This window comes from Chelmon rostratus, chromosome 14 (genome assembly GCF_017976325.1).
Source record: "Chelmon rostratus isolate fCheRos1 chromosome 14, fCheRos1.pri, whole genome shotgun sequence".
Taxonomy (NCBI): Eukaryota; Metazoa; Chordata; class Actinopteri; order Chaetodontiformes; family Chaetodontidae; genus Chelmon; species Chelmon rostratus.
In genome coordinates this window covers 12,014,220-12,039,615 of record NC_055671.1, presented here as the reverse complement: position 1 = coordinate 12,039,615, position 25,396 = coordinate 12,014,220, and the positions used below count along the sequence as shown (strand labels likewise).

The 25,396-nt window shown below is 40.8% G+C and overlaps 3 protein-coding genes across 6 annotated transcripts; 1 reads left to right on the top strand and 2 right to left on the bottom strand.

Annotated features, from left to right (window-relative positions):
* The first annotated feature begins 783 nt into the window (after positions 1-783).
* On the top strand, positions 784-3,165 carry rpl23a (ribosomal protein L23a). Its single transcript, XM_041951951.1, has 5 exons — positions 784-853; positions 1,881-2,061; positions 2,279-2,455; positions 2,790-2,859; positions 3,099-3,165. Exons 1-5 carry the CDS (start codon positions 784-786, stop codon positions 3,111-3,113), a joined length of 513 nt encoding a protein of 170 aa, XP_041807885.1. The 3' UTR covers positions 3,114-3,165.
* Positions 3,166-3,740: 575 nt separating this feature from the next.
* Positions 3,741-12,829, bottom strand: birc2 (baculoviral IAP repeat containing 2). Of its 2 annotated transcripts, none has more exons than XM_041951950.1 (14): positions 12,809-12,829; positions 11,962-12,035; positions 9,844-10,824; positions 9,456-9,736; positions 8,957-9,259; positions 8,498-8,777; positions 7,598-7,697; positions 7,391-7,469; positions 7,245-7,293; positions 6,662-6,904; positions 6,312-6,410; positions 5,606-5,761; positions 5,402-5,443; positions 3,741-5,213 (listed from the first exon to the last, which is right to left on the bottom strand). In XM_041951950.1, exons 3-14 carry the CDS (start codon positions 9,935-9,937, stop codon positions 5,020-5,022), a joined length of 1,920 nt encoding a protein of 639 aa, XP_041807884.1. In that variant the 5' UTR covers positions 9,938-10,824; positions 11,962-12,035; positions 12,809-12,829; the 3' UTR covers positions 3,741-5,019. The 2 variants fall into 2 exon arrangements, with proteins under 2 accessions (XP_041807884.1, XP_041807883.1); XM_041951949.1 differs by having other exon boundaries at positions 11,962-12,038; positions 12,809-12,825.
* An 822-nt stretch (positions 12,830-13,651) lies between these two features.
* Positions 13,652-24,134, bottom strand: LOC121617135 (transcriptional coactivator YAP1-like). 3 transcript variants are annotated; one of them, XM_041952190.1, is made up of 9 exons: positions 23,882-24,134; positions 23,328-23,559; positions 22,019-22,218; positions 21,028-21,185; positions 18,923-19,024; positions 18,584-18,690; positions 18,299-18,414; positions 18,014-18,114; positions 13,652-17,141 (listed from the first exon to the last, which is right to left on the bottom strand). In XM_041952190.1, exons 2-9 carry the CDS (start codon positions 23,529-23,531, stop codon positions 16,960-16,962), a joined length of 1,170 nt encoding a protein of 389 aa, XP_041808124.1. In that variant the 5' UTR covers positions 23,532-23,559; positions 23,882-24,134; the 3' UTR covers positions 13,652-16,959. The 3 variants fall into 3 exon arrangements, with proteins under 3 accessions (XP_041808124.1, XP_041808123.1, XP_041808125.1); XM_041952189.1 differs by lacking the exon at positions 23,882-24,134 and adding an exon at positions 23,701-23,870; XM_041952191.1 differs by lacking the exons at positions 18,923-19,024; positions 23,882-24,134 and adding an exon at positions 23,701-23,870.
* Positions 24,135-25,396: the final 1,262 nt, after the last annotated feature.

Here is a 25,396-nt window from a genome sequence, read left to right as displayed (position 1 = left end):
ACATTTGCTCACCTGCAACTTATGACAGTGATAGAATATTTTTTTAACAAAGTTTCTTTAGAAAAATGGTTGGTTTCATAAAAGGTTGTATAAATAATTATGTTGAACCTAACAAGCTAGACCCGACAGTAAGAAATAATTTCAAGCTATTTTAATATAAATAAAACTATAATTGAAGGCAAGATTCTCCTTTTAACTGATATCTCCAGCACAAGGAAGATTAATATTCATATTTTCTCTTACTTAAAAGGGACAATGTTATGACTAATTCAGGTGTGGAGGGAAAGTAAAATATTCATGAACGTTTTAGCTCACAGGGGGCATTATATTATATACCATTATAATATAACCATATAATTATGTTTAAAGATCATGATAGTTCACTCTGCTAGAGGCTAAAAATCTTTGAGGCAGTCTGAATTGAAATAAGCTCACTGGTAGGAGGTTAGCTAACTTTGCCGAGATATATTTTCATGAAAGAAGAAAACGAACAAACCGCCCCCAGATAATATATTGTGTGCATAAACAGTACCTATATCTAACAAAGAATTCTAAGTTTTTACAGCTTTCTAGTTTTAACATAACTACATGTGGTGTTACACTCAGATTGTGTTACATCCACATTCACACAAGCAATTTCCAACAACAAAAAGTTCCTATTTGAGTCTTATCTTTCTATATGGAAATTAACACTGATAAGGACCCATCTCCGCTGGGTGGATTAAAAAAAAAAAAAAAAAACTTGCTTACCTATCGCGATACTTCTGTCGTGAGATCTCGCCCATGCATTATACTGCAGGAAACCCCGTTCGGTCTTCCTTTCTCAACATGGCACCGAAGGTGAAGAAGGAAGGTTTGTCAATCTAATACTTTTGTACGAATTATTCGTACAGTTTACAAAAATAGCACCTCTGAGGTTCAGTAGATGTTCCCAAAATGTAAAGATAGACTGACAGTTGTTTATATAACCTCATTGTACTGATACGAACTGACTAAATATATAGATCACGGAGACTGTCCCCGGCATTTATGCTGGAACGTGATGCCAAGCTAATATTAGCATGTTAGCTATGATCATCAGTGCTAACATGCTAATTGACCAAAACGCTGTCTATTTACAGCGAGTATTCTGCCCTGGTGTCTTCCTACACAGTCTAATATGGACGCGGCAAATCAACGTTAAATCTTAGTTGCCATAGTTGTGATGAAATGTGTTTGTCGAGTGGCTGTTGTGTGATAAAGCTAGCACTTGCTGTAATCCAGCGGTGTTGGAAACGTCTCATTAGCTGACTTCCACGTGAAAGTTAGTAAGCGAAGTTGCTGTTGTATTACAAGAAAACTAAATATAATTGCGAAAACTTTTGTTAGTTGTAGAAAACATTGGTTGTGTAACGATAAAAACGGGATGTGTTTGACGTCTTCGTGTAGCTGTGTGTCAGTGTGTAAGCGTACGTTTTCGCGTGTCAAGTGGCGAGGCAACGAGTGTAGTGCGACCATATGTACAGAAGACCGCGTGTGTGTATTAATATATATTGCCTACCAGTGATTGATTCATATAAAAACCGTCTTTTGTTCTGGAAAATGTCCTACAGGGATGCAGTTACGTTTTGTTTGTGATCTATGTCATCTGTGGCTTCCTACAGAAGTGAATATTGTTTGTCACTCCAAATGGAGCTTTCACAGATGACTTCGACAATAAAATCGCAAGCTTTGGTCAGATGTAAGCACAGTGTAAGGACTTGTTTTGGCGGATTCAATTGTACTTAACAATGCTGTTTTCTATATTTTTAAGAGTTCTATACTTTATTAAGTATCACCATTAAGAGGAGGAGCATGAACAACTACCCAACAGTATAACAAATGGTATTTCTCTGTTTTAGCTGTCCCTGCCAAGACTGAGGCCAAGTCAAAGGCTCTGAAGGCCAAAAAGGCTGTGCTCAAGGGCGTACACAGCCAGAGGAAGAAGAAAATTAGGACTTCTCCCACCTTCCGTCGCCCTAAAACCCTTCGTCTCCGCAGGCAGCCCAAGTATCCTCGCAAGAGTGCTCCTCGCAGGAACAAGTGAGTTACAGTGCTGGCATGCTGCGGCAGCCTGCAAGCGTAAACCTGGTGCACATGATGGTAAAAGCGATCAAAGTATGAAAAAGCATGAGTCCATCTTTATAAACTACTGATGCACCAAAACAGTTTTTAAATGTTTGTTGTGAAGAACATTTAGCAAATGCATAGATCTGGGGAGGCGTGGGTGCTTTTGCCTAATTTTTTTTTTCTTCTATAGGTTGGACCACTATGCCATCATCAAGTTCCCCTTGACAACAGAGTCCGCCATGAAGAAGATTGAGGACAACAACACACTTGTGTTCATCGTGGACGTCAAGGCAAACAAACACCAGATCAAACACGCTGTCAAGAAGCTGTATGACATCGACGTCGCCAAAGTCAACACTCTCATCAGGTAGAAATCTTAACCCAGACTGAGCTGAGTGCCGGGTTCATCTTTTCCTGTTGGAAAAAGGATTGCTGGGGTGACGAGTGCACTATTTTGTTGACACCATTTAATGGGATGTTCTTGATTGAAGCCAAAACAGTGATCAGTTGCATGTTGGCTCACTGTAACGTGTAGTCGCGTCAGTGTTTGTTCTTAGTGTTTGTCCTTGATTGCAGGACAATTGCATGTGTTGTTACGACCATTTTAACAGTCTCCCGTTGTAAATGTAAAGTTCAGCATGAATTTTCTTTGCCGCCCTCCTGTCACTGATTGCGTCTGTTTTGTTCTTACCTGTGTGCAGGCCTGATGGTGAGAAGAAGGCGTATGTTCGTCTTGCACCAGATTATGACGCGTTAGATGTTGCAAACAAGGTGAGTCTTAAGTCATTTAAACAGGGTAAAGGGTTTTTTTTTTGAGTTTTGAAAGCTAGTTCAGTTTGATACAATGGTTGTATTCTCTGAGAAGTTATCTGTGCAAGTGATGTAAACTTTTATTTGATCTGAATGTTTGTGATGCATTCAAAGGAACCACTGATGCCAGATAGTGCAGGCCAAATGTATTAGCTCTGTTAATAAACATTGTCTAATTCATGTCCTTCTCCTCTTCACAGATTGGCATCATCTAAAATTTGGCAGAAGAGACTTGTGGAAAAAATAAAATATTTGTACAAACTACAACTGATCTAGTGTCCGTGTGTGTTTGTGAGTTGTGTTCACACTTGGATACAGTCAGTAAATAATGTTTTAAATGCTCTTACCATTGCTGTCTGAGTTATTTAGGTGTACAGTTGTACAGTACAGTACAGTTTTTTCAGGTCACGTCAAGACTTGTCGGCTGTGTAAATTCGTTTTTGTGAACAAAGTGATGTCACAGTAGTGTCTGAAAGCAGCCTTTTCTCCTCACACAGCTGCTAAATTATTGTGATTAGGATAGAAGATGTGGAGCATGTGTTAGTACCAAGTTTATTTACATTGTTCCTACATTCGCCAAATAAGTGCAGACCCCTTAACTGACAGTTATCAATGTTGCCAATGCAGGATTGTTATCACCAGATGTCACTAACGGCATTTTGATTTGTTTAAATTTATAAAGGCTTTGAATTTTATAAAGAACAGATTATATCCCATGTTTTATAGTGGTAAGTCTGGGCTGCCCTGGTGAAAAATGTCTGTTCGTGTCAATAGCTAAGCAAGTAAAGGCTGACCTTATTTCCAGAGGGCACATATGACACATGGCATGACACATTCTTGAATATTTTATGCAAAGTTAGTTTATTCCTTACTTTTACAGTTTCAAAACAAAAGTTTGGATACTCTGCATGGTCATTGCTCAGAAACACCCCCTTTGGCCCGTATCACAGCTTGTAAAGGCTTTTTGTAGCCAGTTAAGAGTCCTTCAGTTATCTTCAGGGGATTTTCACCCATTCTTCCTGCAAAAGGCTTCTCGAACTGTGACATTCTTCAGCCATCTTGCATGCACTGCTCTTTTGAGGTCTGTCCACAGATTTTCCATGATGTTTAGTTTGGGGTACACTGAGGGTTATGCCAAAACCTTCAGCTTGTGCTTCTATGCACAAAGCTAATCACAATAACAAATTTTCACCAGGGGTCCAGTTTGAAAGAGTATCGTATTTTGTTTTTCATAGAAAATTAGAACATGCCTTTTTAAATTTACAGTTTATTACTTAGTAAAGTGATTTAAGTATTATTAGAATTTTGAGAGTAAACCTTTAGCTTTTCCCAGATAGTTTCTCAAGATATACAAGAATCTGACAAAGACTAACAAGCCAGAAGTGCAGTAAAAATAGGTTGGTAAAGTTCACTAAGCTTGTTTTTTGAGACAAATTATGTAATTTGGGATTAATCACCACCTCAGGTCACAATTAGTCACTCTAGCTGCTTCTGTTATACTTTACATTGCTGTCACACTAAAGGCTTCATGAACATCTCCTTTATAGCTCTGATAGAAAAAAAGATTCAACCTGAATCAAACCGATATTTACTTCAGGGCTGCTGTTAGACACTTTCAAAAAAGTCGTGTTACTATAATACAATCTTATGCATTTTAGAAACAATCATTTACTGAAGTTGTGTTGACAGTTCAGATTAATGTAATGAATCACTGAGCACAGTTCACTGCATTGAACATTGATTATTTTGTGTTTTTTTTCATACACTATCCATATTGTGATATTAAGTGATAACATGAAAAACATCCATTAAATAGGATGACACCAATAGCATGTGTGTGAAAATCTGAAATTAAACTGAAGGCCATACTGTAGTTTTACAACTTTATCAGATAAGTTTATGTGTGCTTTATCTGGTTATCTAGATAAATGATGTAGAAACTTGACATCTTTAATGTCTCTTTCAATTAACAAAGGGGTAAATCGACAGATTTGGGGGAAAAAGAAGATGCACAACGATCCTGCTCTTTCCAATAAATATAGATTTATGTCATATTGCTTACATTCAGTCACATTGTTGTGACACATGTGAGTGACGGAACGCGTCTCACAGCCTCCTTGGTTATGAGAGGAAGGTTCGAACTGTGCCTTTAACCAGGCCTCTGCAAATTGGGCACTTTCGCAGGGAAGGCGCACACTCTTTGCACACCACCAGGTGTCCACATGGGATAAAGACGATGTTGACTTCTTTATCCATACACACCTTGCAGGTACGCTCCTCCTGCAAGCGCCGCAGCTGCTCCTCCATGGGGAGGTCTGCAAAAAGAAATGAAATAATGTTAATTTCTCCATTTAAAATCCAACATGTCAAATCTACATTCCTGCACTGTTACATTCAAGAATTTCACATCATGAGGCACTTTTTAAAAGAGTGCTTCATAGTTAAGCACAAAACATTAAGTGGGCAGGACAGTAAGGACCTGAGGCTCAGGTGTGTCTTATACCTGAAAGATCTTGGCTTGGTGATGCAGCTTCATTTGATTGGGCTGAAAATGTGAAAGACAACATGTAGTTAGCACAGGATTTAATGTACAGTGGAAATAACTCTTCAGAGCTACCTAATGCTGACGTCTTTTTCTGGTCTATGGTATGTTCTTTAGCTGATGAGTGCAGTCAGAAAGCCTTTGGTGTTAGTGGGAAAGACATACCCATGAGATCTCTCAGCAGGTGGACATCGTTCTTCTGGATCCAGTTGCGGAAGACCTCGGCTGCAGCGTTTCCCTTGGTGAGGACGAGCTCTATCAGCCTGGCAGTTTGCTGCTGTGCGGATGTCTGAGCCTTGAGACCGCTGTACTCCTCTGTAGCTGCAGGATGACGGGGAAGAAGAGTTACTCACAATCGAGAGGTTTCAGAACTCTCTGTGCTAAAACTGCATGGTAAAATCAGCACCTCAGTTACTCCGTAAAATATTATTACAAAAGAAAACTTTTGACGTGACTTTATCTAATTTAACAACACCCAAATCCAATTATCCAGGAAATCCACATTTAGTTTCCTCACTGTAGTGAAAAATTTATGACAAGCGCTCTCATTTGATAAAACTTACCAAGCACCAAGTAGAATTGTTTTGTTCACTTTATGTCTACACGTGTAGTTTTCAGTTTTGATAAGAAATGGTTCAGCCTGACAGATGATGAAAAACTAAACCCCAGAGGGCCTTCACAGCCGAATGGTTGCAACCTTTTTTGACATATCATAACCCCCCTCCCCTGTTTCCTGCCTGCCTCTTCACCTGTCACTATCAGGTAAAGGCAAAAAATGACAGAAAACAAAATAATCAAAGACAAAAGAAAATATAATTCCTGCACCATAAAGTCAAAGCTGTCACAACAGTGATTCAAATCTAAAACTTACACAACACATTTTGCTCTCTTAAATGTTCCAGCACTGGCTCGACACTCTTCAGACGCTGGATCAATGCTGCCTGGTGCCTCTTCACAAAGGTGAAACCATCTGAAACAAAACAGATCTATCAGAGCTGGAGAGTATTTCTTCACTGAAAGTAGCACAAAGAACGCCACTGAAGTCTTTTGTCAAGGAAAAGTATGTTTTGAAGTATTTTTTGAAAGTGCCTGCCCTGTTCCAAACAGTTTCCATCTATGACTTTCCAGATGGTTCTGTGTAACAAACTAATTCCAACTAACATTGGAATTCATGATTATAATACATTGCAGAGACATCCACATTTTCACTGTCAGCTGTACCTGATGCCATCGCCTCTGCCAGCATCTCTCGCTCCTCTTCCCTCTTCTGGTCCTCGGCACTCAGCAGGTCTGAAACCAGCTCCTGGACTGTTCTGTAGTTCTCTCCACTGGTCAGGATCTTGCTCTGGACTGTTTGCTTGACTAGACTGCGCTCAAAGCCCATCTCTAACGCAGACTTAATCACAGGGGTGTTCATCATGACAGCGTCCTCAGACCGCTCCTCTCCTGGACCGAGATGAACCACTGTGAGGCAGAGACAGCAGAAACGTCAGGCCGGGTGATATGACTTCAATTACAATTTTCATTTAGACCAGGACACAAGATTTAATACACAGAGGAAGTCACACAAGAGTTTAGCTGACCTTTGTTATGATGTTAAACAATAGAAGCTCAAATACAGTTTGTTATATACAGGCACTTTGTTATCTTCTGCCTTTGCTCTTTCCAAACAGCTGTCTTGTGTTACTGCATGGTGCTGTTTAGCTATTTTTCGTACCTTCTCATAAGCATGTTGTATACAGCGTACAACTCCACTTGTCAAACTCTTAAAAATGAACTTGATTTTACATCGTTTCAAACTCACCAGGTGGATCCACAAACTCTCTGGAGCTGCTGTCTCCATTTGTTAAGAGCTTTTGAGGGTGAAAACAGAAAAACAAGCATTTTCAAGTTTTTCAGTTGGCTTGTTCTGTGCCAAAAATATCAGATTTTATACCTCTCTCTACTAACCTGCTCGAACAGGCGAGGGAAACGAGCCTGGATCTGGTGGACAAACTCTTGTCCCTTCTCCTGGAGCAAATATTCACACCTGCAGTTAACCAGAGATACAGGAATAGAAACGTTCAAATAAACCGTACCCTACACATATGAACAGACAGTCAGTGACAGCGTCTTGCGCTACAATACAAAGTGCTGTAGACAAGCAGCTGCGCTTACCGTGGAAACCATTTAGCATGTTCCACCCAAGGATCGTCTCCGGACTCCCAGCAGCGCAGGCCTCCGTCACAGCAGAAACATTTGACATCATCGTTACGACCTTGGAGGCAAACAAAGAGCTCTCAGTGTCATGGCTGGTTTTAGGGGACTTTAGGGAAAGGAAAAAAAAAACCAAACATGCTGATTCTGATAGAGATGACTGTTTGAAACCAATTCATGTTTGTTTCTCATCTCATCTCTTTTCCTTGAAACCTTCAGCAGTGAAACGATTAAATGTGAAGGCAATATTTAGCATTAACATGACATCATGGGGTCATGCTTAGAACCGGGTGTCCCTAAACTTTCCAACTCAGATGAAAACTGGACAAACACTTGTCTGCAGTGGGCATCCCCAACACATGGGGAAATACTCTAACTGGTATCAAAACTATTGCAAGGAAGGGATTACTTCATTCCAGCCTTTCATCTGAATTATGAATACATTCTGTGTAAGACTTTCAGGACCTTTTCAATGAAAGCTTCAAGATTTCAATTTTTAGGATTTTGTTTTAGAAGAATAAAAATAATGACCCTCAATCCTCTACATGTATTTGCTAGAGCTTAGCTCCCTAATTACAGTCTCCATAGAAAGCTGACAAAATCTAAACGCTCAAACATTGCACAATGTGTGATTTTTCCGCAGTGACTGGACAGGTAGTTTTTGATTTTATACATTTTCTCCTTAAGTCTCCTAAAACGTGCATAAATTGACTTTTCTGAGCGACATTTGCTTTTCATTTGGAGTTTGGCCATCTAATGAATGTAAGTCCAAGATTCACTCTCCGTCGAGCTGCTAAAAGCTTCTCCTGGTCATCATTTTGCTGTCATTGAATACATGCATCTCTTTAACACTGTCCTTACCTACATAGTAGAAGCCAGCTTTAGCCAGCTGGTCGGGTCGGACAGGGATACGAGACGGCCAGTTGACGAAGGTGAGCAGCCTCTCTTCACTCTGCTGCATAGCAGGGTTGGACACATTACTGAGGGCTGAGGCTCCTGCAGACAGCTGAGAAGTTAGTCCTCCAGACGCAGCTCCTGCCAGCGATACGTTGTCAGCTCTGTCCCCTCGCACAAAACGACAGTTTGGATAATGCCTCTGGTGTTCGGATACGGCTCTGTCACCTGGCTCCCAGTTACTCAACTGTAAAATGTGAACAAAAAATTAACAACCCGATACACACTTAACCTGAATGGTGATGCTTGTGGTTGAAAGGAGGATGTACTGAAGCATGCTGTCCACTTCTGTCATCCAAATATTTATAATAAACCCTCTTTGTGTATTCCGATCAAAACCTGTTGTCCTGTTGTGATGATACACACCTGTCCTCCACAGCTGAAGCAGGCCACTCGGTCACCCTGGCCCAGGTAGTAGAAGCCAGCCTTAGCGAGTTCAGCAGGAGTTATGATGGAGAGTGTCCAGGGATGGAAGGAGTCCAGGCGGTCCTGCTCTCTGCGCATGCTGGGGTTGTGGCATGTTGGTCTCTGGTGGGACATGTCCTCTACACCACGAGAGCTAAGCGGGCTGGAGGGTGGTGGAGCAGAGAAGCCCATGTTTAGGTAACCGATTGGCTCATCACCTTGACTGGCTGTTGGGTTAGGAGCAGCTGGGCCTGGACCAGAAAGCTGGAAGCAAAATATTAAGATTTTAAACATGTAAAAATGTGCTCTCTAATATGTTAAAAACAGATTCTGTCCTCAAAAACAAAACTACTTGATAAACTGATCTTCAGTTATGATTTTCCAAGATACAGGGGTGACTTTCTCCTACAAAGTGCATCTCCCTTTTCTTTTGTTTTTCTGAAACTTCCTTTGATCTTACTGGTATGGCTGGGGCAATGCGAAGTGGGGAGAAGGCCGAGTGTGAGGAGGAGAGCAGGTTGGCTGTAGATGGGAGGCTCTGGATGAAGGAGCAGGATGGAGAGAGCTGTCTGTGTTTCTCCGTTGGACAGTCTCCAGCCTGCCAGCCCTCTGCTGTCACGTTACACCTGAAACACTGTACACGGTCTCCCACACCAGTGTAGAACCACCCTGCCCTCGCCAGACTTCGCTCTGTGACTCCCGAAGTTGGGAATCGAGCAAAGGTAGAGATGCGGTAGAGCTCTGGGGATGAAAATGACCTTATATTGTCACATTTCCTTGCGATTAGGACATATTAGAAAGTATATTTTTAAAATCTCATAAAGGGAAAGAACAAAATAGATTGGTACCTGAAGAATTATCATATTGTAGGTCCGGTGGAGGCCCGTTGCGACACAACCCCATCAGAAACTGGTTGTTCTTGAGTTGAATTAGAGTGTCCATTTATAGATTTAAGTAGAGCAATCTAAAGGCAAAAGAGATGTCCTTCAAAGGGAGAGGGGTTTGCGAAAACCCAAGGTCTCACTCTCTCACACAGTCACACACTGAGACAGATAATAGTAAAACAGATCAGGAGCAGAGAGGTTGTGGGAGTGGAGGCTGAAGTCAAACCACATGACAGAAACAGTGGAAATGACAGTGAAGTACTAAGAATGAAACTTAAAAGCTCAGAAGCAAAACTACCAGTAACCACCACCATCATCACACAGCATTGGACACAAACTGCATGAGTTGCCAAGGAGTTCATCTCTCATCTATTTCCTTCCAACATCTTATACAGCCTACACTTTACTAGATAGAGATAAAATAGATCTAGGTGTACAGAGTGTTACCTCTGACCATTTAACTGCTGAAACAGAAATATGCCTTTTTTCGGGTACAGTTCCAGTGGCTGTGCATCCAGCAAAACATACCCTGTGTCGTTACAAAAAACAAGGATGAACTACTTCAAAACAGCGTAATTAAAATGCATCCTCAAATCAATAAGCTGAATATTGCACCGTGGTCAGATCACCCAGGATCAGTATACACTTTATTATCTTGTATATTTAGCACACACATGTCTAACATATTTAGTAACACTTCAAAATTAAACATATGGTATGTGATTATGTGTAGGAACATTAAAAATTAAAGAAATGTCTCAAGCACGCACACACACACACACAGACCAAGGGATACGTGCTCTCAAACCCCTCCCCCCATCTCGGACATCCCTTTTGTAGGTGTCTAAGCTTCCATAATTGAATAATAAAAAGCCAATAAGAAAATTTTAATCCTCCTTTGGTAAGGATAATGGACGTCCCTCTTAAGTTTAATGATAGTAGGACCTATAGAAGGAAAAACAAGACAAACAAAAAAGAGAAAACAAACATTGAATTGATGCTTTTAACCTCTTTAAGCCATGTTTCAAACCCATGTGTTCAAATGCAAGATACTGTATGTAAAAATGAAAATGAAATATTGGCGAGGAAGATACATCCACTGTTCAATAATCACAAAGGGGGCAGGCTTCAACAAACATTTTACCTTGATAATTAATCTGGCAATTATTCATTCAACTGATCATTTTAAATGACTGAGTACTGCATTCACACAAAGCTGGAGAGGTCACGGGAGACAGATTTTAAATATGAATGGTCAAAATCACAGCGACAAAGGCTGAGATATCCAGATCACTGGATCCTACATCTCCCATAACGCAACCAAGCATCAGTTTGACTATCTGTGCCAGATAGGAGGCTATCTGTACTATTTTTTAGTCTCCAAGCACAAGCCGAGTTAACCCCAACAACAACATCAGGGTTATTTTCTCAGACTTCGTTAAGCTTTACAGGTGTAGTAGGTTAGCTCTACAGGTTTAGCAGTGCTCCTCCTGACAATAAACATACATTTATGTGGAAAATCATCGGAGTGTCCCTTTAACAAAGCTGCCAATTAAACTTCTGTTGAGCTACCAATCAGTTGCTCAGCAAACTTAATCATTTTGGAAGTAAAAGGGGTGAGGATGCTTTTCCGGTTAAAAAATTTTTGGTACTTTCCTCATCACACCCACAGTTGGTGTCAATGACAGACTGTTCACCAGCCACTTCCTGTTTTAGCTCTAGCGTAGTTACGTTGAGAATTACTTCTGCTTTAGCTAACGTTAGCTATTTCGTTTAAAATTTAGGAGGAAATTTGATTAATTTGAAATAGGTTCTGGCAATCAATAATTAATTAAACCATACAGGTAGCAAGCAGTTTCCGAAAGACATGTCGTTCAACGCCCAACACAAACCAGTTTGACAAGATCAACGGACGTTAGCTCGCTAACGCTAACGTCTGCTAACGCTCAAAACAGTCAAACTTCACTCTGTCCATGAAGCTGTGTCGCAGAATGGTGAAAGAAACGTAAAACGGTCTAATTCGAGTGACATAAACATACGAGACAATACCGAGCCACCGGAACACCATTTTCTCACACTCACCGTTTCGCAATTCAGTCGGTACGGAAAGTCCCAGGATCCTGGAAGCTTCTCGTCACAGACGCTGCCGCCTCTTGCTGCTTCCGGTTACAGAGAGGCGAAAATGAAACAGAAAAATGTAGGAATAGGTTAGAAACCCCTCAGGTGAGCCCCTCAGGTAAACTCAGCCTCTGCAGGCAGCGTCTCAGTGCTAAACAGTGTTTAGATGAATTACACCATGCATTCATATTCCAGAACCAGTCGTTTGTGAATCAGATACTTTTTTGTTACATCATCTACTGGAAAAGTAGAATATTAAATACCTGCAAACGCACTGAGAAAGCTATTTGCAAATGAATACGTTAGATACTGTGAATAGAAAAGACCAAAACTGATCACCAACCTTATTTTGTACCTGTCAGACCCATATTTGTAATAATCTGCACATTATATTCAAAGATGTTTTGGCTTGTCTGATCGCCAAATCAACTCTTTATGACAAAATTTCATATTGCTCAAAATAAATAAGGATCTCTATTTGTTGTGTCAAGTTACATTAAACAATTCATTACTTATTTGTGTGTTTAGTGGATATATGAAGGTCTAAACAGATTCATGCAAATATCAATATAACATACCTACATATCTTTAAACCTTCTTTGTATTTGAAGGACCATGTTAAATCAAAATTAAAAGAAGAGATATTTTTGATATATTACAGAGCTAACACAGACACTGACATTTTCTTAACATTTGCAACAACAAGCAGTCAAGAGGCAAAAACAGTATCTTATCTGAGATAATTTTCTACATCACATTATATTAAGTTAAAATAATGATACAAGGACTTTTCTGAAAAGTTGAGACTTACATGGAGGCCTCGTTGAAGTCCGACGGTTAAGACACTGAGTCATTCAAACACAGTATTTCAGTGAGTTATTCTAGTATGTGGTATTTCCCATGACAGCCATGTTCTAACCACTCCCCCATACACAGCAATGTTAAAAGCCTATCAAATGCATTTCATTGACCTTTTGCTTTTCTCATACCACATGATTCATTGATGACTGATTGCTTTAAGCCGGCACTTCTTCTGTGTAAAGTACCTGTAATTCTTTCAAAACTTTTGTGTGTTGTCAGAGCTGTGTCCCCTCAAGGGTGAAGTCCTGGTAAATTTTCATCACTGAGTGCTTAAAAACAGAGCTTGTGGATTCTGATTAATTAAGAGCAATTTTATTGTTACAGAGGGATCCACATCTCCTGGATGTTCATGCAGCGTAAAAGTTTATGTGATACAATGTATGTATGCAAATATGCTGTGACTGTGTGATGATTATGCTGATTTTAAGATATGTACTAAATCCAGGACTGAGCGGATAATCAGTAATAATAACAGCACAGTACCTTTTCTAATAAAGTTCATCAACATAAAAAGTATTTACACATCCAAAAAAATGTGCTTTATATTAGAGATTCAAAGTTTTGATGACTCTATGCATGGGTGCAGGCTTTATATCACTGTTAATATGCCTGGATTTGATAAACTTACTATGTGAAAATAACACATATCTGGACTCAGCTAAGTGCCACTCCCTGCGACACTCAACTGACACCACTGGAGAGATACAGAGATACAAAAACAATAGCAACCTGTCATCTAGTAGTCTCACAACTACACCACAGACAAGCCACAGAAGACACATAAACTAGAAACTACCACTAGCAGGTGTATTTAAAAGTTTATTAAACAGAAACTCCTTTAAAATGATTACAGTGAGAGTAAGAAGAAATATATTTATATAAAGCACATGCATAAAAAGGTACAAAACAAGTCTGATTGCCTCCAAACTCTCTGTAAATAGGATAATAAACATCATTATAAGTAACATACATTGTAAGTGTCATGCATGCTAAGATAAATAATAGGCTAGGTAGTGTGTTGCATTATGTGTATGAACAGTAAGTCGCTCCAGGCCCATGATACTCTCATTTAGAAAAAAAGATTAGGTGACTTGGATCTGTATGTTGGGATGCTGTGAATTAAGTCTTTACCTATTTCTATGTGCTGTATATATATATATATAAAAAAGGGAAGCCGGCTGAAGAAATGCTCTCACCAATAATTAACAGCTTCAAATTCAGATAAAGTATGAACACACTGCAGAAACAACCCAGCAGATAAAAAACAGATTATATACTTATTATATAGTTTAACTAAACACGGAGAATTACAGCTCCCCTTATTGACGATTGCCTTCTGTATTAGAGCACCAGACAGCACTTGCAGTTAGAACAAAATACACCAAGAACACAGCATCTGCAATTAGTATGTTTGTAGTATGCAGCTCTTTAAGAGTGGAAAGCTGGAGCCACTCACAGAGGAAACGAAAACTCTACAGAGTAGATGCAAACTAATATCTGATGGCACTGACCAGGATTATTTTTAAAGGATTACTCCGGTGATGTTCCATGTTTTAGTCTGTTTACAACAAATCACACACATTTTACATCACTGCCAAGCATTTTGCATACCATGCTGCTTTGCGTTGAATGTGTTTTTTTCTATTCATATGTCCATACGTGTACAAAATCTATTAGCAGGATCTTGAAACTTCCCTCTGTTGTGCAATTCATAACCACATACTGACTTCGAATGAATCATTTATGAATATTTAGAGATGGAAGGGATTTGAGTTAACTGTGTTTTGAATTATGTTAGAAAAATAGAGAATTTTTGGTGCCTTGTTCTGAAAAATGGATATTCAAGGTTCTTACACATCAAAGATGTGTATGCTAGAGACAATTCTGAAAAAGTGACTGCAATATTATAATGTATTTATGGCCATTAATGTTTCTCTTGATCACAATAATGTGATTTTATAAATGTAGTATCTATTATGATTAATCAGTCACATGGAAACAGGAAACAGCCTCAGATGCCAGGCTGATGAGGCATCATAGCTGAAAACTTCTGGTGAATAGAACACAGCGTACTGGAGAAACGCTGTGCACCATGTTTGTATTTTGATGGACTTGCATTGTAGCTCACACTGGTCTACAGCTAGCATCAAGTGTTACATTATCATTGTGTGGCAATGCAGTTTAGAATAGTTAAGTTAGTTTAGTTTCTGCAAACCAATCTGCACTTAAATTGCATTACCGCGTCACATTAATGCAAGACTGTTCACAGTGAGTGATAATGCAACTCAAGCAAGTTTTGGGAGCCTGCTCATCGATTTTGGAAATTAATGGAAAAACATGGTGGTAAGTGGTAAGAAAAGTGCATCTGAAAAGCTAAAAATCTGCATGCATTCAAAAATGGGCAGCAAAAGTGTCGATGATTTGTAGGGCTAAAACTTGAAACCCTGGCTGAGACTGCTGCTGGTTGTATGTGTTTCTGTTGGGAAAGAAACTATGATGCCACTGAAAGAGCAGCTGTGGAAAGAGGAATTGTTAGGAATGTATCAAACCAAGAGCAGAAAGAGTGAGAAAAAGGAATAAACCAGTTAAATCTCAAAGTCGATGGCTGATTAATTGAACTCTTTTCATTTATGTTTCAGAGCTGCCCAGAGCTGTGCTAGCACTGATGGCAACCATTTCTCAAACTAGGGGTGGACAGAATAATATTACAACTGTACAATATAATGCAATCCAATAATTCAAATCTCCAATAAATACTACATTTGTGAAGCTTGTATTCAATGCTGGAGTGGACAAAATGACTGAACACTTTACAACAAAATGCAAACCAATACAACAACAAAACCTGAATATTAGTAACTTCAAAAAATGTGATTTTATAGCGATGCTGCTGTGAGGTTTCCCGTGGGCTAATGTAAAAAAACTGACACACTTCTATAAAATAGATCTTAAAACTCGAGCAAAAAGAGCACACAGCAAAGGCCGTCTAACTAAATCGATCAGCTCATGGTGACAGTTTCCTGGGGGAAACCTTGCATTGCGTTGGATTGCATTATACTGAACATCTCTAAATGAGGAGGCTTTTGACAGGCTTTGATTTGTTAGAAACGTGGTCTTCACTTTGACCAAAGATAAATAGATAAAGCTTCTCCCTCCTGAACTGAAATTTCAAAAAACCTCAAACGTATTACAATCTGGTCTTTGAGCAGCCCCGTAGTCCATCCAGGTTTTGAAACTGTTTTTTTTTTTTTTTGGCTTGTGAGTATTTTAACTGACTGTTTCCGAAGTTAAATGGGACTCTTGTTAGTGTTCTTCATCCTCCACTGGTTCGCCACAAGGGTGCATCGTAGCCCCCCGATGCCTCTACATAGCAGTGTTCATATGAGCTTTGCTGAGTCTTTTTCTGAGCAGAGTTTTGGTTTTAGGGAACGACTGTAGTGATAATAACGTAAATCCTTGGATTCATCTCTTTCCCTCAGTTTTTAACAACATGTTTTGGACGGCTGTGAGCGTTAAAATCACAAATTACAGGCTGCTTAGAGGTAGTCGCACTACATGTTGCTCCCACAAGCTATACGAAGTAAAGTAGATATATTTTCTGTTACTGTTAAATATCTTTAGAGCAACTTTTATGTCATTCTAACATGTCTTTTTCGATCTAACTTCTACATGCAAACTTCACTGACTTGACACTGTGTTTTTAAATGCTTTCTGCAAACAGGATTACCCAAGTGGGGATAATAACATAAATCTGCATTCTAAAATTAGCTGTGACGCATTTTACTGAGACGTGGGGAGCGTCATCTAAAGCCGATGACTAAAAAGGAAGGAGTGTCTCTAAAATATGGATGCTCCGTCATGCATCTGTGTGAAACCAGGCGAATACCAGGAGAATACCAGCATCTTACCACCTCTGTGAGAGCCAGGCTTTTTGTCATTCCTCAGGCTGCGAGTAGTGTTAGGTATCCATCACACAACAGTAGCGTATTCTCTCTGTAATGTTGTTTTGTACCACTTTTCAAGCCAAAAATTCTCCAGAATTCTCAGTCATGTAATGAAGATTTGGTGGCGAACCCTGTTTGGGGCGGTGGCTGGGTGTGTCTATAGCCAGGTGAGCAGGCTGTCTCTGTCCATGTGCGACCCAGAGAGAACGGTCTCCATGTCCATCAGAAGGTCCGAACTGAGACCCTCGGGGATGCAGGGCATGAGCTCCTCGCCCTCAGACATCGGCAGCACAGGCATCGACTCCGGTAAGGTCATCGAGGAGGTCTCGCCAGAGTCGCCTGAAGAAGTAATAAAAGAGGAGAAAAATGACCGAACTGTGTGAAAGGTTCTGGGAGACATTAGGGAATTTGGATCTTTAATATAGCTGCACCTGGATCAGTATGTGTGAAGGGTTTTTCCACCTGCAGGATGTGTTTATAATTCATGCTTTCCATCTCCCACTTCTATGCAAAAATAAATTAACACAAAGAAATATGGAGGAGAGCTGCTGAATTCACAAAAAATAAATAAACTAAATATGTGCACAAATACAGAATAAATAAATGCATAAATAGGAAACATCGAGGAATCATCTGGATTCTACTTGAGGAACGTGGTGCAGTCTGAAGTAGCTGCCAGGCGAAGCATTTTCCTGTGTCCTTTATGCCACTGAGTGCATGTATTTGTGCACATAACTAGCATTTTACATTTCATCACTTTTCTGCATTCAACAGCTCCCCTCTTTTTGTCTTGGTATTGTTGCTGGCCCGTTAGGGAAGGAAAATAAGCGTCATAAGAAGTTATTTGTTTCTCTATGAGTTATTCCGGTAATGACTGGAAAGCTGGTACAAAGTCAGAGTTCACAACCAGTTTCTAAAGAAAACCATAGTTCTTAGTTTTTTTAAGTTATTGCAACATCAATATCAGCAACAAATTTATGACATATCTACTTTTTTTTTTTGATCAACAGATGTCACATCTGGATGCTGTGTTCATCATTACTTTGGTTTAGATACAAATAAACATATTTATAATGGAGTTTGGAGGGACGCTTTTCAAAAAGCTGCTTTGCCACTGTGGAAACTCTGTGGCTACTTTTCTGAATATGTTGTGTGCATGTGTTCGTTTCTGCACATCTGTGTGTGTGTGTGTGTGTGTGTGTGTGTATTACCAGTGTCCATGTGATCTGCAGAGCTCAACATGTGGTCGGATGTGCGGGGTAAGCTGCTGACGCTCAGACCGCTGTCGGTGCTCTCATTGCGAGAGTGAGCGCTGCACAAGAACACACATTAACCAGAAAATGATGGGTAACATTCAGAATGATTATCCTTTCAGTTAATACTCAAGAAAATTAGCTTTCAACTGATCATTCCTACACTGTGTTACTGCTTTTACTTCAGTAAAGGTTAAAAAGGAGATCTGCAGCACGTGACGGTAATATTAAACATGAACTCACCCATTAAGTGTGGGTTCATGGTTTGATGCTCTGATCCTGACATCCAGAGACGGGAGTGTCTGTGTGTTCCTGTCATGGTCCATCCCACCGTGCATCTGGCTCCTCGCTCCTGCCTCCTATCACACACACACACACACCTGCTTATATAACACTGTGTGAAACTCAAATTCTGTTTAACTGGTTTCATTACTGTTGACTCTGATCTGAATATGCAGCATAACATAACTAGATAACACAAGAAATAATGCAGGCTCATCCAAGTCCAGTCTTTTTTCGACCTCTGACCTGTGGTGTGATTTGCTGAGGGAGGCCTTGCTGTTTGCATCTGAGCCTTTCCTTTTCCTGCCTTTGCTGCAGTGCCAGGCCAAGGATGCCAGGGTTCATCTTCTGGGCTGCAACAGAAGATTCATAAGAAAAGAACTTTTTGACCATTAGGCAAGCATTTCCATGGAGGTCAAACATTTCAGCAATGACAAAAATGAGGAAAACGTGTCAAAAACTTTGCGATCTTTCTTATTTTCGTTGCCAAACAGCAACTTGTGATGGTGGACATTGGAACAAAATGTTTCTCATTGACAAACAAGAATTGTCAATTCAGGAGACACAAATTTGATAGTGTGCTACCTAGACGCGGGTCGACCCATGCGGTGGTCTTATTTATGTGATCGATGTAGTACACCTCTCCATCTGCAGTCACAGCCTGCTCCCAGCCTTCAGGCAGTGGACCTGAACAGCAGTGAAAGTACACAGTGAGAAGGCAAATGGTGGATGGAGTGCATGGAGAGTAAAAAGTAGAATCTGGCCCACGTCCTTTAATGTCTGTGTAGCTTCTAGTTTGCAGAGATTTTATGAATAGAACTGATGGTTAGTGGGTGAATCCCTAGATGAGCTGAATGCAGTGGGTGGGAGATTGTAAAGATGAGGTAAGTATGCAATACTGTCATTACTCATGTTGCTCTTTGTGACGAAAAAAAATCAGGATTCAAAATGTTTTATTTTTAAAGGGTCTGTTCAGCCAAATTACAAATTTACAGAAACACATCTGGATAATCCACAGGACACAATATGGAAAGTTTTCATTGGGACAATTTCTTGACTAGAAAGTTGTTCCCATGAAAACTGTTCACAGCGCGGTCTGTGGATTATCTAGAGGAACCGGGAAGTTGTTTCTGGAAACCACTTAGGGGAAGTAAACATAGCACTGACCTACCTCACAAAGATGCTGTTAGCAGACAGTTGCTTACTTCCACCTTCAGGAGACATGGATTCACATTATCATTCATTTGGAGTTTTGGCCACTTGTGAACGTAAGCCCAATATTCACTCTCGTTTAGGTCTGTTTATGGTCTCCACCGACTCCTGAGGGAAACATCTCCGCTAAGTTCATCAGCTCATCACTAGCTGTGTCTGTCTGCCATGTGCAGTGAGTTTCTAGAGCTTTTTAGCTGGAAACAGCCGCCTGTGGAAACTGAGGTTGATCAGAGCGATGAGAGAAAACCAAAACAGTGAAGTTGTAGACTTTTCAATGCAAGTGATGGGAAACAATTCTGTGCAACATTGTATTCAAAGGTTTACCTTAAAGGTAATACAAGGCTTCGCTCAGCCACTTTATTTGAGTAATTTGGATATATTCGATTTTTATGTTAAGATTTCCTGTTTGTGCATCACTGGAGAGTGTTTCCTTGTTGAACTGCAGTGGAGGGAAAGAAACAAGAGGGAATTTTGGACTAAAAAGAACTGTAACTTTGAAAAATATCCTCCTGATTAATCTAATTTGGACGACGCCTCACGTTAGCTCCAGATAAACTTTTACTTACACTTTTGCATAGAATGACTAGGTTTTGTCCCTCATCACTTACTTTGGAAACTCAGTAGTAAGGGAACTATTGAAGTCCAGTATGAACAGGAGGAATGAACACAGCAGGCAAAAACTGTTTTATTGTTCAGATGTTCTCTTGCTTTAACCCTGTAAAACCCAAATACCCCCAAAGTTTGCAGGTTGTGTGAGTTCATGGCCTGATGGCTGGACCTATAAACACATTTACCATCCAATAGCATTGCAGGGTTAAACAATAGGACCCACTGACTATACTAAATGGTCTTTTTAAATTTTTTTTTTCTTCAAATAGCTGAAACTGCAACAGTGGGCCTTACAGGGTTAAGATGGACTGAAGAAATATAGTGAACTTATCCTTTAAGACGTTGATCATGTGACTGCATCATTGCATGCCTCTGTTCATGTCCAGCCTGGGACCTCTGTTGCATGTAATCCCCTGTGTTTCTGTCTCCTCACACTTCTGGTCAGCTCTCAAAAAATGTTTATTTTGCAATTTGGGTGAACCGACCCTTTAAAACTTGGACATGAGTGGAATTTAGTCAAAGACAACAACAGTGTGACATGCAGTAATACTTGCATCCAAAATAAGAAAAACGTGTGAATGAACTGCTTGAATTGCTTTCACCACTGGTTTTCTGAGAATGAAGAGTTCTCTCGAGAGCCCCCTCCCTCCTTTGATAGCATAGATTTCCTTGGCTTTAATCTAAGAATATAATTCCCACCAAAGTCACCAGAACTGTGGATGCAGAGACCAAAAGGGAATCCCACAGATATCACGCCCAGCAAAGACCTGACCCGCTGCCCATGGAGTTGAACTACGGAAAGCAGGTCTGTGCTCTTGACAAGAAACTGGATTGGGACAGGGTTTAGTGTGGGGGAGTGAGAGTGATACCTGTCTCTGGATTGATGTTTTGTGGTTGCGTAGTGGGTGCTGGGTTGCTGAGGGAGTGGGCGTGGACCGGAGGGCCAGAGATAGGATGCTGCTGAGCTGCAGCCGACTGTAGCTGCGAGAGTCGGGGGTCGTGCCAAGTGGTTGTCTTATCCAGGTGACTGCAAACACACAACAAGTCTAAACGTATCTGTATCTGTTACACCACTTCAACCTGATGGATAAGAAGAGCGAGGCACGTTTTGCCTCGGACCTGCTTTACCTGTACTACCAGATGTGCACGCACATCCACACTCACACAAACAAACGTGACTGCTTGTGCTGCAGCGGCCTCTGACAGGAGTGTGAGCTGTCAGGCCATGTGCTCCCATGAATGAAACTGGCAGAAACCAAACTGGTTGCAAAACTAGTTGGAACATTTTCTGTTTGCATGCAACTGATTATTTCAAGTCCTGGTTTTATTTGCACGGCTGTATGTCTCTCTTCGCTGTTACTTTTTATTCTTTCTCCAGCAAAATATTCCAGAGGATGTACCTTCTGCTACTTTCTGCCTTTACTACTAAACGCCATAAAAAAATCTACCAAAATTACATCTGGCGCTAATAAAATAGGTGTAGTGAGTGGTTGATTAATTGATTTGAAGATCTAGATAAGACTTGTCAAAAATAATTTTTGAAGCAAAAAATGCAGAAAATTTGCTGGTTCCAGCTTCTAAAATGTGAGGATTTGCTGTTTTACTCTGTTTTATATGATTGTTAATTGAACCTTTGTTGATTTCTGGACAATCAGTCAGATAAAACAAGGAAGACATCACCTTGAACTCTAGCAAATTGTGCGGCGTATTTTCCGACATTTCATTGACTACAATAATGGAATGAGTGCCAACGTTGAAATGTAGACATTGCAACAAGCCGGGCCTTCCTGGACAGAAACCCATGAAGTAACCTGCAGTGTGACAGATCGGACACATTGATAAGCAGAAGTCAAACCTTACTTGAGGAAGTAACGTTGGCCAGTAGGTGTTTTGGCCATTTCCCAACCGTGCGGGAGTGGCACGTCGTCAGGTATTATCGGCGCCGCTGCTACATCTGCTGCTTGAGTGGAGAGGGAGTTGACTGGGAGGGAGGCCGGGGAGGAATGGGCGCGGACGTGATGAGGAGTGAGGGAGCCGCACACACCTCCATCCGAACTGGCCTGACGAGAAACGAGCAGGGTTAACGACTGCCGTGATGAGCAACCAAGAAACATAAACCAGCAGGAAGGAAAGGTTTGGATGGGAACCAGAGAGAACAACACAAAGGCGTAGAAGGAAGAACAGCGAAACTGGTGGCTTCACTTTACAAGATGTTACTGAGGAGTTTTCACTGCTGGTGCTTTAATGTTGTTAGCAAGACTATGTGAAAGTCACTTGGTGTTGACTGAGTTTAACAAATTTCAGGAATTACAACGTTTGAGGCACATCTACGAATCAAAGAGACAGACTCAAGATGTGTTTGCTGGTCATGAAATAAATAAATAACATTTAAGTGACCCGAAAGGCAACTTACTGCTGAAAATTACTGCTTTCTATTTCAGCAAATGCATGATAAACTACTCTCACTGTGTCTTAAACAGTGTGTCTATACTTTAACTGCATCTAGTGAAATCCAATTTTCTGCTAATTCAAGATTATAATCTCCAAATAGTGGGTTTCTTGGGGGAAACTCTTACTCAATTGGGTTGAAGGCATACAGGACCTGGAAACCCCTTGAAATACCAGAACTGTGCAGTAAAAGCCATTTTGGTGAATCTGAAAATATTCAGTATTTCATGGGACTGACGAACAAGAGTTGATTCAACTAAGTGCCCACTTTTAAAGGCTTTAATGAGTGACAGCAAATATCCCACAATGTCTCTCGGTCAGAGTCGGTTAAAGCCTGCTATTGGCCGCTCCTCCTCTTCATCATCATCTTCAAGATTTTTCCATCAACGAGTTATTGATTAATCAGGAAAAGTCAGAATGATCAGTGATGAAAAGGATAAGTATTACTTTCAGCACTGATTATTTTTATACTTTATATCTCTACTGTTTTGTTGCTACTGTTTCCATCAGTTTTCTGATTATTAACTAACCAATGGATTTCCAGATTGTTTCACTGGACTGAAGTTTCTCATGTATGAGAGAAACATCTTCCCAGTGCAGCAGGTAGTGCTGAATTACTTTGCAGATCATTTCTATTATTCTGGAGTGCTGCAGGGCTACTGAAGTAAATCTACGTGATGTTAGTCTGTCTGCTCTGCAAACCGGCAGCGGTCATCAGTACTTGTCTGGAGTGGCCACGGGAATCCGGTTGCCTGAAGAAGGAGTCCGGCAGCTTCCTCATCCTCATGGGCAGAGAGGCCGGCTGTCGGGCCGCCTTGCTGGGGTTCATCACCGCGCTGAAGAGGGCCTCCAGCTCCGTCTGCGAGTCCCCGCGGACGTGCACGATTTGCTGGCCGGCCGGAGGCGCGCCGCGGTGCGCGTCCATGTCGCCAAAGTTAGGTGTCGCAACAAATCTGTCGAAAAAGTTCAATCAGACAAACAAACAGCAGAATAAACGCCGGGCCCGTTCAGACTGGACGCATCTGAGCGCTGCACTTACGATCGGATTTGTTTACACTTATTGCCCCCCCCCCAACACACACACACACACACACCCCATTTGAACTTTTGTGTCCTTGTGTGTCTCTTTCAAGCTGTAACATCTCGGAAGTTAATCGTCTGAGGACAGAAAAGCCACCTTCGGCTAAAGAAGTCGAAGGAGAGCGATTTAAAGCGCGGATCGCTGGCAGAAATCAATCTGAGCGGCGGACAACACGTTACATGCCTCCCACATACCTTCAAGCAGCCAGACCGTTTCCCCCCTCTCTCTCTCTCCCCCTCTCTCCCTCTCCCTCTGTATTCCTGCAGGGAGAAAAAAAAAAGAAACTGGAGAAATCACAGCCGGGAAAAACACGCACTCCGACGCCGATTTCCGATGCAGACTTTCAACTAAAAGCCTCCTCAAGTGGGGGGGAGAAAAACGCACACATGTGAAAGCAGTTGGAGAAAAGTGATTTCGGCGAGACCTCCAAACTTTTTTCACATCCAGTGCTCAGTCCAGATTCATGTGATAGTGCTGAGGGGCGGGGTTGCAGGGTTTAAAGCTGCCGCAGTTGCAGGGGGAAATATTTCACTCCAAGCACAGACATAAACCATCTACACAAGACTACAAAGCAAGTTGTCTGGTCATGTTTTACTGACGTGCTCCCAAACGCATCAAGCACGGGTCTGAGGCGGACATGAGCCACATTGCAGTGAGGTGATAATCTTTGCTTTAATTCTGCTCTGATGTTTTCAGATGTTGTGGGTTTCTCCTGGTGGAGGAAAAGAGGCAGGCGGCCAAGTGCAGACAGAGGTGACAACATTAAACCACAGAGGAGACACTTGAGAGGAGAAATTAGTCTTTTTTTTTCTCTGATGCTGGGTCTGGTTTGGGTTTTTTTTAGGGGTGGGGGGTGGGTGGGGGATTGGGAAGTCGCACTGAGAAAACATCCGCCCCTGATGAGGCCAACCCCAGCCGGAGCCTGTTTGTCCATGCAGGCGTAGCCGCAGTGTGCTGCCCTCTAGTGGAAGACATGCACGCCACCAGCTGGAGCTCAGCTGGCCGACAGATTGAATTCAAGAAAAATGTCTGGTGTCATTGTCCACTGTTCATTCAATGAGTCATTCAATTATTTGGTCATTAACGGATATTTAATCAGATAATAGAAATACAATATTTTACAAATGGATATATTTCATTTAATCGATAAAGATCTTAACTTAGAAAGGAATTGTAGATAACTAAGAAGTTCATTAACTTAAGTATTTGGTGGAATTTGTCATTTAAATGTAACTATACAAGTATAAATTAGGACTTTAACAAACAGCAGTATCAATATATAATACAGTATATGCAAAATGTTCATTTGTGTGAACATTTTGTGTATTGTTTTGCTTACTTTGCATATTTCACAGTTATATCTGTTCTTACTATCTTTACCTTGTAGGTCTATTGTCAGCATTTGGTTATTTTTATACTTTATATCTCTACTGTTTTGTTGTTACTGTTTGCATCTGGTGTTGCTACTTACTGTGTGCATTGACATCAAATTTAATCTAATTTCGTCTAATTTAATATGTTGCCAGACAGTGTTGAAGAAGAGGATTTAAGCAAGGTTAAGCTGCTTAAAGTGAAATATAAGGGGAAAAGTGGATGTTAAAGGGCTAAAATTAGGGATTACTTTGATGATGTTTACTGGTTGAATCTACATTTTTTCTTTCATTTACCAACTGCTATGATTTCTATGCCTCTACTGGGTCTTGTGTGTG